General features: G+C 48.5%; 7 protein-coding genes across 7 annotated transcripts; 4 read left to right on the top strand and 3 right to left on the bottom strand.

Annotated features, from left to right (window-relative positions):
* Window positions 1–1077: 1077 nt before the first annotated feature.
* CCOS01_15433 (uncharacterized protein) lies at window positions 1078–2750 on the top strand (the record flags this gene model as incomplete). Its single annotated transcript, XM_060463572.1, has 3 exons — window positions 1078–1552; window positions 1756–1913; window positions 1983–2750. 3 exons carry the CDS (start codon window positions 1078–1080, stop codon window positions 2748–2750), a joined length of 1401 nt encoding a protein of 466 aa, XP_060305716.1.
* A 385-nt stretch (window positions 2751–3135) lies between these two features.
* On the top strand, window positions 3136–7818 carry CCOS01_15432 (amidohydrolase; the record flags this gene model as incomplete). Its single annotated transcript, XM_060463571.1, has 7 exons — window positions 3136–3289; window positions 3346–3404; window positions 3473–3543; window positions 3630–3921; window positions 3995–4783; window positions 4854–4958; window positions 6178–7818. 7 exons carry the CDS (start codon window positions 3136–3138, stop codon window positions 7816–7818), a joined length of 3111 nt encoding a protein of 1036 aa, XP_060305715.1.
* Window positions 7819–8321: 503 nt separating this feature from the next.
* On the top strand, window positions 8322–10158 carry CCOS01_15431 (choline dehydrogenase; the record flags this gene model as incomplete). Its single annotated transcript, XM_060463570.1, has 3 exons — window positions 8322–9237; window positions 9310–10058; window positions 10129–10158. The coding sequence occupies 3 exons, from the start codon at window positions 8322–8324 to the stop codon at window positions 10156–10158; spliced, it is 1695 nt and encodes a 564-aa protein (XP_060305714.1).
* Window positions 10159–10983: 825 nt separating this feature from the next.
* CCOS01_15430 (uncharacterized protein) lies at window positions 10984–11736 on the bottom strand (the record flags this gene model as incomplete). Its single annotated transcript, XM_060463569.1, has 2 exons — window positions 10984–11036; window positions 11271–11736. The coding sequence occupies 2 exons, from the start codon at window positions 11734–11736 to the stop codon at window positions 10984–10986; spliced, it is 519 nt and encodes a 172-aa protein (XP_060305713.1).
* Window positions 11737–12546: 810 nt separating this feature from the next.
* On the top strand, window positions 12547–13059 carry CCOS01_15429 (uncharacterized protein; the record flags this gene model as incomplete). The annotated part of the gene is made up of 1 exon (XM_060463568.1): window positions 12547–13059. One exon carries the CDS (start codon window positions 12547–12549, stop codon window positions 13057–13059), a length of 513 nt encoding a protein of 170 aa, XP_060305712.1.
* Window positions 13060–13806: 747 nt separating this feature from the next.
* On the bottom strand, window positions 13807–14478 carry CCOS01_15428 (major facilitator superfamily transporter; the record flags this gene model as incomplete). The annotated part of the gene is made up of 4 exons (XM_060463567.1): window positions 13807–13857; window positions 14095–14136; window positions 14200–14427; window positions 14473–14478. The coding sequence occupies 4 exons, from the start codon at window positions 14476–14478 to the stop codon at window positions 13807–13809; spliced, it is 327 nt and encodes a 108-aa protein (XP_060305711.1).
* Window positions 14479–14517: 39 nt separating this feature from the next.
* Window positions 14518–14884, bottom strand: CCOS01_15427 (major facilitator superfamily transporter; the record flags this gene model as incomplete). The annotated part of the gene is made up of 2 exons (XM_060463566.1): window positions 14518–14656; window positions 14715–14884. 2 exons carry the CDS (start codon window positions 14882–14884, stop codon window positions 14518–14520), a joined length of 309 nt encoding a protein of 102 aa, XP_060305710.1.
* Window positions 14885–16958: the final 2074 nt, after the last annotated feature.

Raw genomic sequence — 16958 nt, 5'->3', positions numbered from 1 at the left:
CCTACATTCTATCAATTCTTCATCTCACGACATAATGGTCTTGAATGTTCCTGTATTGATCAAAATTCACCGTCCGAGTGACAACACAGTTCCTAGTATCTTTGGCATCTTTATGTACGCTCAATCCATGGCGAACAATTGGGCAGAACTCACAAACGCGTTAAACCGCTCACTGCCCGGAGTAATTGGTAATCTTAATGCTGCTGCCATTGGTGATTGACCTTTTGGAGCACGATGGACTTCCAAGCTGACAGAATACGCCGTTCAATATTCTAGGGATGATGGACATCCGCTCGAGTGCTCATTGTGCATCCCGACTAATGCTCGATCAACTCAGCCGGCACAGCAACCACGGAGGGGAGGGAGAAAGCGAACAACAACATGTGACATGTTTGCATTCCAAATCAATGACTAGGTCATGTGGCGAAATTTGAGGATGATGCGGATGATAGTTCTTCTACCTTATCAACACATTCGGCCAGTTATCGTTGACGTTTCATAGGAAATCATAAAAAAGCTAAGAGCTGGACACCAACATAGTGGAGCAGTCACACGAGGAATCACATTTGCGTGATGAATTCATCTAAACGATGCTCCAGAACGAATGAGACGACATTTGTCTTGCACTATGCGAGGTGCTCGGAATCAGCTTGCGGAAGGGTTGAGACGGCAGTATTCAAACCTGTCTACAGACTTTCTTCGTACCCAACTATTTGCGGCAGCTTATTTCGCTTCAAATTCACAACTTGTCGAGGATTGCAGGCTCTGTACACAACGGTCAACTCGAGGTTGACTTTTTGACTCATAAAGCGTCCCGGCTTCACCCACGTACCTACTGAAAACTCTTGCTTTCTTTTGCACATGGGGAGCTGAACCCGGAACTCAACGAAAGCCGCACTATCACCGGCCATCTACAAGACGTCTTACTAAGCAGTCCCATGGTTTACCGCAGTACACGAGCCGACTTGTGACGTCAAGCGACTGACTCAACTCCTTTGGACACCTCCCCATCGAAGACTCCTTCTTTCAGCAAAGCCACCCCAACATCGATAACCTGAGAGCAAGCTCTCTGCAAACATGTCACGATCCCGTAGCGGGTGCCTGACTTGCAAACGGCGCCATTGCAAGTGCGACGAGACCAAACCCGAGTGTCTGCAATGTCTCGGTCAGGGTATCAAATGTGCAGGCTACAATGTCGTATTGCGTTGGGATGCCGGCATCGCTTCACGGCGCCGGTATACAGGAGCGCTGAAACCGTCAGAGACGCTCCATATCGAGCCTACAGAGACGACAAGGCCGAGGAGGCGCACGTCCAGAAAGCCATCTAGTGGAATAGTTTCGTCATTCGAATTGGCAATCCCACCAGAACGAAATTTCATAGGAAACACAAATGTCCCCTCAAAGCCGTTTCCAGTGGTTCGCTCTCCAGGTCCTGAGATGCCCAGTACATTGAACGAGGCCTTCCAGACGTCCCTGCAATCCCCCATGTCCTCACTAGAGGGATTTTCATGGGCGGGCTGGACAGAGCAGGATCGAGATCTTTACGAAAGATGTACGTCTTCGATCCAAATAATTGTCAACTCAAGGCCGCGGACGAATATTTTCCATGGGCTGAAAGAATTCTGGGCTAACAAAACTTGTCAGTTGATCAAAGCACCATCTTTCTTCTATATTCAACTCATCGAGAAGACTGGTTCCGAACAAGCCTTCGCCGCCTTGCGAGTGATTCGGAAGCCCTTTGCTCTATTCTCATAGCCACCCATCTCTATGTGTCAAGCCCAGACAATCCTTCATCACTGTTCGAGGAGTACTACGTTCGCGGGCTACATTTATTCCGTAAACAGCTTGAGAATCACGACGGCAGCATCAACGTTGGAGTGATGTACGCCGGGCTGTTCATTTGCACGCTTAATGTGAGCACCCCTGAAGGACCTGTATTTGATTGTCGTTCATATTCTAACAATTCCCTTCAACCAACACAGCTTTTCCAAGGCACACCGTGGTCGGTTCATTTGGAACTAATGATGACCGTCTATGGCCTAGGAGGGAGTTTGCACGCGTCTGCAGTCCTAGACAATCCTGAGACCCACTTTCCCCTTGAACTCATGGCAGTGATGGACATACCGACGTTCGTACGTGGCCGTTCCACCACGACACTATGCCTGTGGCAGAGATTGAGACAGGGCAAGAGATCCAACAATACGGAGCAGGATTATGGGATTGAAGGAGTTACTAGTTTGCCTAGGTCACTTCTCGATATCTTCTCGTCTATTCAGACTGAAGCTTCAGAAAGTGCCTTCATTTCATGGCCAGGAGAGGTTGGAGAAATACCTCAAATCCATTTATGGGAAGCTTATCGCTTTGCGGGGATCCTCACTGGTCGGCGACTGAGGAAAGACCCATGTCTTTCATCGCTAGCTCTATCCACGGAGGTCATCGTCGGTCGCCTTGTGGCAGCCATTGATGCCCTCTGCGACACGCGGAACCGACCCGAGTATAGCCACTTGCTCACATCTAACTCGCTCCTTTATCCATATGTCGCGGCACGGCTAGAAGTTGCCATCTTGCGACATCGGCCCTCCTGGATGGAGTCGCTGCGCCGAGCTTGCGGTATTTGTCAACCCTACGGCAAAACCGCGAACGCAGATAACATTGCACGCATGCTGGATGAGGCTTGGGAGGTGGGCGACGATGATTACGACATTGATGAGCAAGCCAAACGGAGAAATGTGGAGATTGCACTTTTTTGAGCGACCGTCTCCTATGCTCAAGGCACGGATTAGTAGATGGGATTTGAAGGTTCGACTACTCCATAGTTACACTGGCACGATCCGGTAATTATCGAAATTCTGTTTAGCTCGCTCCCCAGGGTAAAATGACAAGGGTTCGCCGGGTACGTTAAACCGCTTTGGGTATGTCTAAGAGCCAATGATGTGTCTGCTCTTTATCGCCCTTCTCGGAAGCGGGTCGTCGCTAGCTAATACCCCAGATTCGAGTTGGAGTGGAGTTAGTGCTTATCATTCAGCAGCCAAAAGTGGACGTCCAGTTAAAGCTCTAACGAGGAAAATGGATACTTGGGCTCCGAGTTCTGAGATATTCAAAAGAGTGCATTGCCGTGGACTGTGATTGTCGAACATGGCACATGTTGAGAAGGTTTCATTCTACGGCCCTCTCGTGCATAACCTCGACACAGAATCTCAAGCGGTTAGAAACTCGTCAACAAGCAGCACCATGGATGGGCCCCAAGGAGACACGTACCTTCCTCCTGGCAGTGCCAGACTTTTGTCAGGTCAGTTTTTGACCTTCCGCTGTCTCAACTTGCTGTACTGACATCGTTTGTCATAGAAGAAGAATCCACTCTAGTCCTAATTCCCACCCCAACCTCAGACCCTAATGACCCCTTGGTAAGTCGTTTGCGGCTGTCCTCTGTTAGTTTACGACTTTGTCAACTGACAAACTGACTATGTTCAAGAATTGGAACCTAACCCGAAAATGCGTCAACACTATGTTCGTGCTTGCTGTCACTGTGGCAGTCTTCGCTGCGTGAGACCCCTCTCCCCCATCTATGCCCCAAGAAATGGGGCATTTCAATCGATTGAGCGACTATTCCAATGACACTCGGCCTTTAGAATGACTATGCAGATGATATTCTGGCAGCAAATGACGGTCGAGCTGGATATGACCTACGACGAACTCAACGCAGGTGTTTCTTTCAATGTCGTCGGACTCGCCCTCGGATGCCTTTGCATCATTCCCTTCACAAAGAAGTACGGTCGACGATCCACATATATCTTATCGACCGCTATAATGGCTGCAACATCCTGGTGGAGCAGCCGATTGCGTACGGTTCCCGAGATGTATATCACGAACCTACTCTATGGCTTGGCTGGATCAACAAACGAGACCATAGCCGAGATGACGGTATGACTGACATATGCCCTCACTGACCACCAATGGTTATTGAAGTTCACTAACGCGCTATTTTTCTTGCCAGATTGCAGATCTCTTTTTCGTTCATCAGCGAGGCCTAGCAAACGGCTTTTACATCACCGCCGTCATGATCGGGAATTTTCTCGCCCCCACACTCGCCGGTCTCCAAGCAGCTTCGATGGGTTGGCGATGGGCCTACTACACTGTCGGGATCTTCCTGACGCTTTTGTGTCTCTTGTTTTTGTTTTTCTTCGAAGAGACGAAGTATGTGCCCATCTCTGTTGGATCCTCAACCACTGAAACTCCCGATTTGGAGGAAATAGCGAATAAACTACACGAAACGAAGTGTGGCTCAGCCGCAGCAAACTCTGCCAGCGATATTAAACCTTTCGAGACACATCCCATTCAAGACATCGAACGAGCCGAGCAGTCGACCTCGCTGCCCAATACGTACTGTCAACGTATGCGTTTGTCCACAACAACGGACGAACCACTGGTCTCCAGCTACATTGCGCCTTTCAAGATGGCCCTCTTTCCGCACGTACTCTTCTCAGCAATCCAATGTGCCAATGCGGTGGCATTTCTGGTCGCGCTGACAAGCTTAAACTCCATCGTTTTCGCTGCTCCACCATACAACTTCAACACAGCTGGAGTAGGTCTCATGCTCATCGGCCCATTCGTTGGCAACATGATCGGCAGTCTGTACGGCGGGATATTTGGTGACTACGTTGTTGTCAGGCTCGCGCGTAAGAATCGGGGTATCTTTGAGCCTGAAATGAGACTCTACGTACTCTTGCTACCTGCGTTGGTCATGGGCGCTGGAATGATAATATTTGGTGTTACGGCAGATTTGGTCAGTATGAATCGTATTGCGTGATCAAATAAGGATTGTGAATAAAGTGGCTAATCATAGAGTCTCTCAGGGGATGCACTGGATATATCCGAGTATCGGTGGTGCTTGTTTTGCTTTCGGCATGAGCTCCATGATGGACGTTAGTTTCACGATCATCATTGACACCTATAAAGCCGTGAGTCACTCTAAGTAAAGAAGGATGCCATGGAGCAGGGTTGAATTTATAGAGTAACTGACTGGCATAGGCTACCGCGGACTCCTTTGTGTTTATTACGTTCATCCGCAACGCGGGGACTATTGGAATACCCTTTGCCATAGTACCATGGCTTAGCTCAATGAGTCTCACTAGTATTTGTATCATTTGTGGCTGCATATCTAGTTCTGTTTGCTTGCTCTTCATCCCATTGCTCATCTGGGGACGACGCATTCGGATTGCATCGCACGTAAGATACCAAAAGATTGTGGCTGAAGGCGGGGGTATTCAGGGCTCTGGAAGAGCTTAGGAAAGAGAGTCAATGCCCCTTGTAGACTTGCATTACGCACTATGTTGGAGTTGAGAAGCCCATCTTTAAATACAATAAGTTCTGTAATCCTATTCCAAAGCTCTTTTCACCCTGATTCCGTAGCCTTGCCGACCGCGACTGAATGCGTCTTGCGAGACTGCTAAAGACGACAAAACCTCAAGGCAGAAGACCCGCTAAAAAATCGCTCAAATGACGAAGAGATCGCGAGAAACAGGCGGACGGGGAATTCAGATTGCGAGATGAGCCGTTGGACAGAACCGACGCAGCCGGGTAACGTTTTACGCCCACTTCAGATCAGTGACACATCCAAATTGACAAGCGAAATTTCAATAGGGCGATGGTAGCTACATCTCAGCCTCGAGATATCATTGACTACCGAATCAGGGTCACAAAAAATAACAGTATGGCACGAAGCGAGGAATCTAGCCGCTCAGTAAGTAAGAGAAGTACTTGAGCTGAGACGATAAGAAGGCCGTGTGTGATTGGCTCCTAAACTTGCCTAAAACAGTTTTGTGGCCCACAGTTTTAGTTCAGCGATGAGCAGGGATTCAACTAAGTACCTAGCACATTCGAGTTTCCAACTATGTGTCGCCACCTCGTGTAACCAAGTCACCTTGCTACGAGATCCCGAAGTCGGCGAGTCGGGAATAGAGAATAGAGAAGTTCATTTCAGATTTCGGTTATTGCCTCAGATGGGACAGGGTTTGTACCAGCCCCAACCAGGGCTAATAAATTCCTCACCTTCCCATCACCTCAATGGTCCGTAGAAACACTCACAAACTCCAGATCACGAGACTCGGGCGAAGCTGAAGTGGTAAGACCTTCCGAAGCTAAGCATCCTACTCAGTTACTGACAATGTTGTTTCTCAGTGCACGAGGTACCTCAATATGCGGACTCTCATCCAGAACGCCCGCATGATCACCACAGACGCTAAGGAAGCACGAGAACTGTGCTGTTTGGCAGTCAATGACCACACTATCCAACACATTGGCCACCTTGACGACGCTTCCATCCAGAACTTCTTACGCCATGGAGAAGAAGTTCAGATAGTCGACCTTCAACGGCGCGGTATCATGTCTTCGTTCATCGATGGGCATACCCACCTACTCCAATTCGGGATTTCCCTGTCCAAAATTTCTCTTGGAAATTGTGCCAACCTGGAGGAGATTCGACAGGTCATTCAATCAACTGCACAAGAGGAACCAGATGCACAACGCTTGATGTTTCAGGCCTGGAAGCAATCGGCCACTGGAAGTCTCGTTAATAGCGAAATGCTGAACGATCTCAGCGAACGCCCGATTTATATTGAGTCGCATGACTTACATGCAGTATGGTGTAACGCGGCCGCTGTGAGAGAATTGGAGATCCCCGACGAGGACATACCTGGCGGTCGAGTTCATCGCACTGCTGATCACTTGCCAACCGGCTTGTTCGAAGATGCTGCTGTCCTTGGCATTATTTGGCCGTTTTTGACACAATGCTTGACGCACGAAGAGAAGTTGGACCGACTCCGAGAAGCCATAGAAACATACAATCGCGCTGGTTATACTTCGGCCATTGACATGGCGGTCGATGAAGATTACTGGAATTTACTACGAGAGCTTTATGAGAAGGGAGAGCTCAACCTACGCTTGGCCGTCCACTTTTTGGTCTCACCGACGGGCTCGACAGAGTCTGATGTAGAGCAAGTGAGACGTGTCAGTCAGCTTCACGAAGCGTACAACATCTTGACGTCTCCAGATTTTCGGGTTGCGGGTATCAAGCTCATGTGCGATGGCGTCATTGACTCATGCACAGCTGCCATTTCTGAACCGTACAAGTCGACTGGACAGTCCGTACAGCCCTACTGGACCGCAGAAGCTCTGAGCAAGGTCCTGACTGCGGCAGATGATGGCATGCTGCAAGTCGCAATGCATGCAATTGGAGATGAGGCGGTGACTCTGGCAATCAACGGCTTGGAGGCGCTGGGTACGACGGGGAAACGGCATCGCATCGAACACTTGGAAGTCACCAAGCCCGAAGATGCCAAGCGACTTGGGCGCTTGGGCATCACTGCCTCTATACAGCCCGTTCATTGCGATCCCGTCCAGAACATTGACTGGACACCGCTCATCGGACAAAAACTATGCAGCCGAGCCTTTGCATATCGAGAGTTCGCGGACCACGGGGCTAGGATCGCTATTGGTAGCGATGCGCCTACAGCTCCTCACTCGCCGTGGAATAATCTCTTCAACGCAACAACTCGCAAATCTTATAATAGGCCGTATGGAGAGGAAACGATGAATGTGGAATTCAAGCTCACGCTCGTCCAAGCATTGGCGGCTACCAATATCGGCGCCGCCTACTCTTGTTTTGCGGAGGATATGGTCGGAAGCCTTGAAGTGGGAAAACGAGCTGATTTCATCGTCCTTGATCCGATAGGTGACTGGAAGGGGGAACCATTGTCACTTTTATCATGTAATGTAACGAGCACTTGGCTGGGCGGGCGAAAGGCTTGGTCCAAAGACTAAGATAGGTAGGAGACAGGAAAGGATGAATTCCGCTGCAAGAGAGCCCATTTATCGCGTCGATGCCCCAGCTGGCAGATCTGTAATGGGCACTGTTACCTTCCTTAACAGATCAACATTTACTTGTGCGATGAACAATTGCAGATAGCCTAGTAGTATAGATGGAGTCAACTCTCGTTGCGTGCGATTGCTGTGATTACAGAATCGATGTGGTCATATATACCGCCAGACATGCAGGGATCATTCGTGTCGGTGACCTATGCTGACAACGTGCAGTGCGACCTTCTTGATTTGGAATGATGGATTCTTCATCAACACCCTTATGAAGAATCTAGCTGATATCTGTAGCCAATCGAGTGCCCCAAATGGCATTGCTGCCTAAAGTGGTGTCGTCAAATACTGACTTTTGAGATGCCGAATCTTATGGCCATAGAACTTAAGTATCAATGGACTTCCCAATGCTTTTGTAAATGGGTAAAAAATAGTCAAGCCCATTACCTGCAAAGATGGAGGTCGAAATTTTTGACGTGATCATCGTCGGCGGTGGCACAGCCGGATGCGTGCTTGCCTCCCGACTCTCCGTTCGGCAAGACTTAAAAGTCCTCCTACTGGAGGCTGGAAGCAACAACATCAACGAAGAAAAGGTCACGACACCCTTGCTGAGTCGACGAATGTTTGGAGATCCGAACTATGATTGGTGCTCAGAATCCTCACCGCAGATTGGCATGAACGGACGTGTCTTCCAGCATACAAGAGGCAAGATGCTTGGAGGAAGCAGTGGAATCAACTCCCATAGTCTAGTGTTCCCAAACAAAGCTATGCATGAGGCATGGGCCGAAATATCGGGAGATGAGCGATGGAGCTGGGAGGAGATCAAAGACTACTGCCGCGCATTTCATACAGAGCAGGTTCAAGACATGTCAAATCAGGACCGTCAAAGCCAAGGGCCTATACAAGCATCTTATCCGAAAGAGCTGAATGCCCTACAGAATGCCTGGGAAGAGGTATTCGACGACTTGGGCGCAAGATCTGATCATGATGGCCCATCTGGCGAAGCGCTTGGGGGTTTCACAACCACCAATGCAATCGATAGCCGCCCTGGCCAAGGCGTGAGAAGCTTCGCAGGGAACGCTTACCTCCAACCGACTTTGGACCGGAAGAATCTTGTCGTCATCTCCGGAGCAGAGGTCGAGAAGATCGTATTTGAAGGTGATTCTCACACCGATGAAGGAAAGTTATGTGCGATTGGCGTAATCTATGAGAAGGCGCACAAATCATCGCTAGTCAGAGCAGATAAGGAAGTCATCATCTGCGCAGGCACCCTAGGTAGCCCCAAGATTCTTGAGCAGTCCGGAATCGGTGATCAACAGATTCTGGAGCCTTTGGGTATTCAATGTTTAGTGAACTTGCCTGGTGTTGGAGGTAAGTGCATGCATACATTGACAAGGAGCATTCAATGTTCTGTTGTCTCTCATGCTGACTGCAGCATCTCAGAAAATCTTCAAGACCATCTCAACTTTGGACCAAGTGTCGAGGTGAAGCCCGAAATTGAAACCATCGACGTCAACTTCAGAGACCCCAAAGTTCCTGCAGCTCATCGCGCAGAGTATGACAAGAAAAGAACTGGGCCTCTGGCGGAAGGGGCAGCGTACAGTTTCGCTCATTGGCCTCTGCAGCTCTTCAACTCGCAAAACGAAGAGAAAGAGCTAAGGGAGCTTCTCCAACTTTCACCTCACGTCGGCAATGAAGCTACCAAGATACATCACGAATTCATCAATCGGATGATCCTCGACGACCATGAGGCGAGCGCAACCGTTTTCATGATACGGGTGCAAAGATACACCAGCCGCGCCAACCCAGCCCCAGGTAACTACATGACCATAGTAGCTATGCTGGCTCACCCCTATAGTCGAGGATCTTGTCACGTCGAGACTGCGGATTGGCATGATCAGCCGAAAATAGACTGCGCTTATCTCTCAAATCCCCTCGACATTGAAATCCTCGCGCGTCATGTTCAGCAAATTGATAAATTGTTGGCTAGGGACGCGCTCAGTGGCTTGTTGAGAACGGATGGCAACCGTCTCCCAACAGCATCGGCACCTCAGACTTTGGCAGAGATCAAGGAGAATATTCGAAGTTTTGGTGCTACAAATTACCACCTCTGTGGCACATGCGCAATGATGAAGGAAGACTTTGAAGGCGGTGTTGTAGATGGGGAGCTTCTCTTACGTGGCACAACGAACGTTCGTGTGTGCGATGCTAGTATTTTCCCGATCATACCGCGAGGGAACATACTAAGCACAGTCTATGCAGTGGCAGAGAAAGCGGCGGCATTCCTTTTAGAAACTTATAGCTCTAAAAGCTGATGGCTACATTCTATTAAATTAGTTATAGAGGGATTACTTAGTCTGAATGTAGAAGTCTTCGTGACTGTTACTGGCCCTAGATATTTTCAATCATTTGCCTCTTCTATTTTATTATTTATAATATGAGTTTATTGATAGGTTTTAAGTTCCTTTGGAACAATAACTTCTTGACAGATCAACTGCAATATGCTCTATTATTCACAGATAAATTAATATTATTTCATTATTATTTACTTTAGTTAGAAAGCTATTATAGATAAGAGGATTAAACAAAACTTGATTTACCTTTTTAGCGTCGTAATTTATTCAGTATCTAAGATTTTAGTTTAGAAAGAAGTATCATATGATATAATGAGTACTTGTCCGGGCGGGCGAAAGGTTTAGTCCAAGAACTAACATATAGAAAATTTGGCTTGCCATCCCGTAGCCCTTTTGTTTATTTCTCAAGTGGAACGAAAATATTTGATTTATAAAGCGGCTAACAAGTCAATCACCGACGCCTAAGACCGAGCGGGAATGAGACGCATCCAACATGGCTATTCTCGAGGCGTCATTTATCCGCCTCACTACCAGTGATTTTCTCAGGATAGTTGTAGAGCGAAACTTTCAAGCTAAGCGGTACTTGGGGATGTCATCTGACGTGTTTCTATGGGTAACGCCATACTAAAGATCGTCCATTCCCCTTTGGAGCCTTCAAGTGAATCTCCAACTTCTGACCTACTCTGTTGGACGAAGGAATAGGTAGTCATGGCTCATCTCTGCGACCGAGGTTTGGATATTGCCGATGACGTAGGATTGGTGCTCAGCGATCTAGACTAGCGATGCGTTTCATTAAGGACTTGAAGGTTCCAGAACCTATCGGACAATTTTGACAGTTAATAAGATTCATATTCTAGCCTCTCGAATAGCCAACGCAAATGACCCCGCCGCCCCTGGCCCTAAGACTACAGTCGCCACAGTGAGATAAATCAGTTCCTGAAACTCGTTCGCAGACACCGTCCCTTCCACTTTCATTTTTTCAACATTTTAAACCCCATCCTTTCGCGAGAGAAGTAGATGCGCAAACACAATAGTGGTGAGACATTGAACAATCCAATCCCCCTGCGAGAACAGGTGAAGATTCTCCAGGGGCAGTGTACTCGACAGATGTAACCTCCTTTTTGATCATGGACTCGTATGAGTCTTCAAAGCCTCGCGCCGGAAGGAACAGCCTCAGGATCGATGCGTCGATATCTCGTGTGAGTAGCGAGCCGACCGAGGTATAGAAGTGCACGGCTGAAGCGACGACACCGGCAAGTATGAGGGATGCGACTACCCACTTTCTTGCCTCTTTCACAGATGACTGCGTTGTGCCTGTAAGTTTGCGAGGGAAAATTGACACAAGGCTGAGGGGGAACGCCATGGCAAATACGGGGGCCACCTGGGAGGGTGCAATGCATCCATGGTGCAGGCTACTGCCCCCGTTTCCACTCCACGCGGGTGCAAACACGAGAAGGGGTTGAAGCAAGATGACTAGTGGCGTCAGCGGGAATGCCGCCGCTTCGTGCCAGGGCATCGAGGCATCGCGGACGCGGGCCTTGCTGCTGTAGACTGCGTATCAATACAGCGGTAGGATGATCGCGGCGCCGTTTGCGCTGCAGAGCACCAAGGCCCAAGCCGGATATTTCAAAGGCAGGGAGCGAACGCTTCGACGCCTCGATTCAATGAGAACCCAGAGATTCGCGCATGTAATGGCGTAACTGATGTCGAACAAAAGGAGGCGCGGGCCGGATGTGCGGGCATTTGTGAGCACATCGTAAAAGGCGGCAAGGGTGCTAGTAACTGTTTCAAGGCGTGCAAATATGACGTTGAATAATGCGAAGCCCCAGAGACCCCATACTCGACTATCAATAAACCAAAGGCTGCTAACAACTTGCCTACAAAGCAATGGTAACCCAGTACAATGCCATCGTCATGGCATGGTCTCCCGTACCTGGTGTGGGTTTCTACGACATGGAAGTTACCTCAAGCGACAAGTCCTCTTTCCTGCTCCTGTGCCAGCCGAAGTGGATATAGATCATTGTACACAACAAGTTGCCCGAGGAACAGCACTGCACCTGGCCCACACGTCGGCGATTCACCCAATCTGATACGAAGGCTCTGGTCAGCAAGATCTCTTGGTACTCTGTCACGGAGACCGTTGTCTTTGGAGAGCTGTGAAAGAGGCGCCTCAAGGCACAAGTGATTTCCCTCGAGGAAGGCGTACTGGAGAACTGTTTTTTTGGGAGAATTGTCTTGGCTCGAGATGCTGTCCATAAGGTAAGATTGCCATCTGATGTGCATGATTGTATGTCTTTCGTACTCGGGGCTGATACGTCATGTTGTCATGACAAAGGTTACTTCAAACTCGGCTCTCGGTGGCAATACAGCAATGGAAGACGCCGTTACACTCGCAAATACAATTAATGCCCTTCTCGGCACGCATTCCCATAAAAACCCGAGTGATTTTGAGCTGCGCGATGCGATGCGGGATAAGCATCAAAACGCTCGTGTCGACCGTGCCTGGGTCATTGTGAAGGTCGGGGGTGATCTCATGAGGCAACAGGCTTATGACGGTTGGAAGGCCTACTTTGTGCAGCGATGGCTGAAGCCCATCGTGGGCCTTGACACTATTGTAAAGAATATTGCTGGATTGTGTGTTATGGCGCCAAAGCTTGCTTATGTGGACTTTGATGAGAAGAGGGGGATTCTAGAGTGGCAGGACACACTATCTGCTGTAAAGGAGAGGGAAGCTCGGGAAGAAGATGAAAGACTCAATAGTGGACCTTCGTGGGGTGACTTGAACGGGGGCTTTGCGTCTGTCTTCCCGCAGGGGCTAGCAGTTTTAGTTGCTTTGTAGTTGGCTATTCGTGTCCTTCATATTGTCTTCTCCAGACAGTCGATACCTGGTTTTGGTAGGGAAATATGGCAAATCGTTGGAATGGAGAATGGTACTTCGCAGCTATTTGAATTATCAAAATTTGATGATAGCATGAGTTTGCAACCGTTACATCCATGTTACAACCGAAAGTGACATCACTTGCTTGTATTCCCAGATCCGGTAAATGATGCTGATTTTATGAGTTTACTCAATCTAGGAATCAGTTCTCAAGCAGTGTGTATAGAAGGCTTAGATACTTGGGTTATAGAGCTCACATGTAGGGAGCCCGTTATTGAATGTATGCACGGCGTTAATATAAATGATGATGGTTTACATGTTGCGTTTGCATGTATCTTCATTTTGCATCTTGCACAAAAAGAGATCTTTCTCCAAGAGCTTGGGACCGTGAGCCTTCTGTCAATAAGTGTACGACACAGGGAAGAAGCTCACAGAGGCCAACTGCTGTTAGGGTCTAGAAGATGAATTGCTGAAATCTGCCCTTTCCTCGGGGTGTACTCCCAGCGCTCTATATATGCCTGAGCTGCTCCTTTGTTGCTTGGTCACCCTCCTCATGCCCCCTGAAGCTAACCCTTAACCGGCGAGGCCTGACACCTTCTTACAATCTCAACGTGATGATCCTTGGACCTTCAAAACTTCATCGCCTCTCCTAGGAGGCCAGCATTGTGATATGACTCTCTCCAAGCGCACCGTGATTCTGGCTTCATCCTACGCCGCTACCAGCGCTTCTGACTTCTTGCCACCGCGGAGCTTAGCTTTCTGCCGAATGTGTTAATATATGTTGCGCGATTCCAACTGGGCCATCTCGACTTACGAGCAGCGGAACGGAGCACACCACACTCAGTTGGAGGGGTGAGGGTCGACACTTGGAAAGAGGAGGAAGTAGGCTGGAGCGAATGCAGCGCCGACAGGCAGGTTAACGTAAAATCTCTGAATGTTGGCCAGTAAGCATGATTTACCGTCCCAGCAGGTGATCAAGATAATTTTCTTTCTTACCCAACTCCAAGAGGCACTGCTCGCTGCAAAGGCACCGCCTACCTAGGAAAGACAACAGATGTCAGCATTTGCTTGTGAAGGCAGTAACGGGCTTCACATGCTTACCACAGGACCGAGAACGCTACTGACACCCCAACTGACGGTACTTCCAGCAAGGTATGCAGGCTTCTCCAGTTCGTTGGACAGGACCGAGACGTAGGTCAGAGTACCCGAGTACATACTTGAGCCACCGACATCGGCGATGACACGATCAATGATGAGGGCCTCGCTATTAGGGGCAGCGCCGCAGAGCGCGCTGCCTGCCTCAAACAGAAAGATATTGAAGATGTAGACCTACTTGATGTTGAAGACTCCGTAGACCTTGCCCCAGAGCAGGACGAACATGGTACCCAGGACGAAGCCAGTGCCGATCCATGATAGAGGCTAGAGGTGGCCAAAGTCGTTGATGATGGCTGGCTGGATGTTGGGGACGATTTTGTTGTCGAGAGCAAACAGGAGAGTCGTGGAGAGCATGCCGGCGTAGGCAACGGCCCCCTGGGTGAGTAAAACCCGGACATAGTAGCTTGAGTGCAAGCACAGGATCGGTATCCCAGTTGTGATTGTCGTGGGGGCTTGCTTACCTTCCATCCATGAAGGTTACGAGGACTGGTCTTGTCAATTGAGGTGCCTTCATTGTTGCCGCTGCCAGAGTGTTCGGGGTATCCGTCGGTAAGGTACTCAAATTTGTTGCGCCTGCATCCTTCTCGGCATTTGCCCCGTTTGGAGCCGATAACGCGAGCTCGTTGTTCATATTGGGGAATGTTCGGAGGCCTTGTAACCCTAAGTGTGAAATCTGCGTCGTATTTTTCGATGGGTGTAGAGAAGCGGGCTGGCTTGATTGAATGCAAAGCGCACGAGGCCCAGCAAAATGGAGGGTGTGAATTTGCGGAGTTCGAGAAGAAGGACCCGCCCAATTATACGACACTCCCCCGAGACCTGGTGAACAACACGGAGGACGGACGCGGGACGGAGACGGACGCTTAAGGAGACCCACTTGATGCACTGGCCATAGAAAGGACTCAAGACTCGGGTCCGTTTTGATTGTTGGCGAGTTTTCATTCCCTGACACATTATAGCTCTGCTGCGCTAGTCCGTCTTCGACTGAGGAAGGTATCCGATTGGCTAAGTGGGCTAATCACCGTTTGTTTGTACCTAACGGTGATCATCTTAGTTAAAATTAATTGAGAAAGTACGGCGTAGTGTACTTGACCTCTCATTGACCTTGCCTTAGGAAGTAGACTTGGCATATGATCGATTCCGAAAGTTACTGGGAGGCGTGCACTGATACAAAATCATTGGCTTGGCTACTTTAGAAATATGAATCAAATCCATAACGTGGAAAGCTCTAATTAAGTAGCTGTACTTGACTACGAGAGTATTTATGATCCAAATTGGCATATAGAAAGCCATTATTTTCAATTCTATGTGATATAAGGTATCTTACCTTAGACGTCAAGTCTTAAGCTAATGTCCTTATCAAGCCGCTGTAGAGTGCTCGTTCACCTTTATAGTGCCAGTCGGGAGCCCTTTTGCGACCCCTTTCGCGAATCCATTCGTCTCTTCTCGTTCCACTCTCTCCTACCGAATTTTTCGGTACTCATCTAGGATGGTAGAACAATCTCTTAGCTTATATTTAACAAACTACTCCTCAAAGACACTGCTTTTGCGAAAGGGATTAAGAACCAAGTCCTTCATCACTATGTCGATATACTAAACACTCGATATTAGCCTAAGGTATTTGACAAGCTCTAGAAGAAATTGATAGCATACCGGGATATAGTCGTATATAAAATAAGGGTGTTTCTTGCCCTACTTGAGGTATCTCTTCCTCGCCCACGCATTAAAAGTCGCAGCTACAAACTCCGTTTCATCCCTGGACGGGAGATCTCGATACCCGAACATCCAAGAAACTCCCCAAAACGCTTAGAGTTCGGCCGCCAGTGGTATAAACGCTGAATAAATATACTCAAGAAAGAGTATTAATCGTTCGTCCCGTGCCGCCAACGCAGGTACGACCAGACGGCGAAAACGTCTATTAGACCCTTATTCCGCCATTCCAGTAGCTTTGACGTCGTTATATTATTCCGGGGCAGTTTTAAGATACGGAAGAAGCTCGTCAACGGCCCTTTCAGCCTTTTCGTCTAGCACTATCCACCGTGAGAACACCTTAGCGTCGTACTATAAACCGAGCTCCGTAAGGAGCTCGTGATCAAAAGTATCGTATCCCTTGCTTATCAAATCCGGTGCAATGAATCACAATATCAGTTGCTACAGAGTATCCGTTCTTCAAGTTAACAACGTCTTAATACGATAGACACTCAATTTCCGTCGAATAAATCGTAACATCGCCTCGATGAAAGACTTTCCAAAAATCAGGGGCGGTAGCAATACCAATACCGCCGCTTCCCCAGCATACTCTAAATGACGGGTTCGTCAGCTAAGTCTCAGATTTTAATACTACAATACTCGTCCATCGCTATATAGTCTCGGCCGAAACTTCTCAGCATTCGGCATCTTCCAATATTCTGCATATAATACGGACAGGTAGTTAAAGATTCTCTAATAAATATTTATCAACACACGTCCGAGGGCATTTCGTTAGAAAGAGCTATAAGGCATTCTAGATATTAACATAATACATAGACTAAAGCTTAAGGCGAACCGAGTTAAGATATAGTCGGCAATATTCCATAGCCCCAAGAACGTCGGGGCATAAAGGCTGGACGGGCCGGATAGCCCATTACGCATAACCTAGTTAACCTTCTTAACCTCGCATAGCAAGTAGTAAACAGCGTCGTATAATGACTCAGAACGACCAACGATAG

This window comes from Colletotrichum costaricense (assembly GCF_030867565.1).
Source record: "Colletotrichum costaricense strain IMI 309622 chromosome Unknown Scaffold_24.1, whole genome shotgun sequence".
In the NCBI taxonomy this organism is placed as follows: Eukaryota; Fungi; Ascomycota; class Sordariomycetes; order Glomerellales; family Glomerellaceae; genus Colletotrichum; species Colletotrichum costaricense.
Note: the sequence above shows the minus strand (reverse complement) of the source record. Positions and strands in the feature narration are given on the sequence as shown.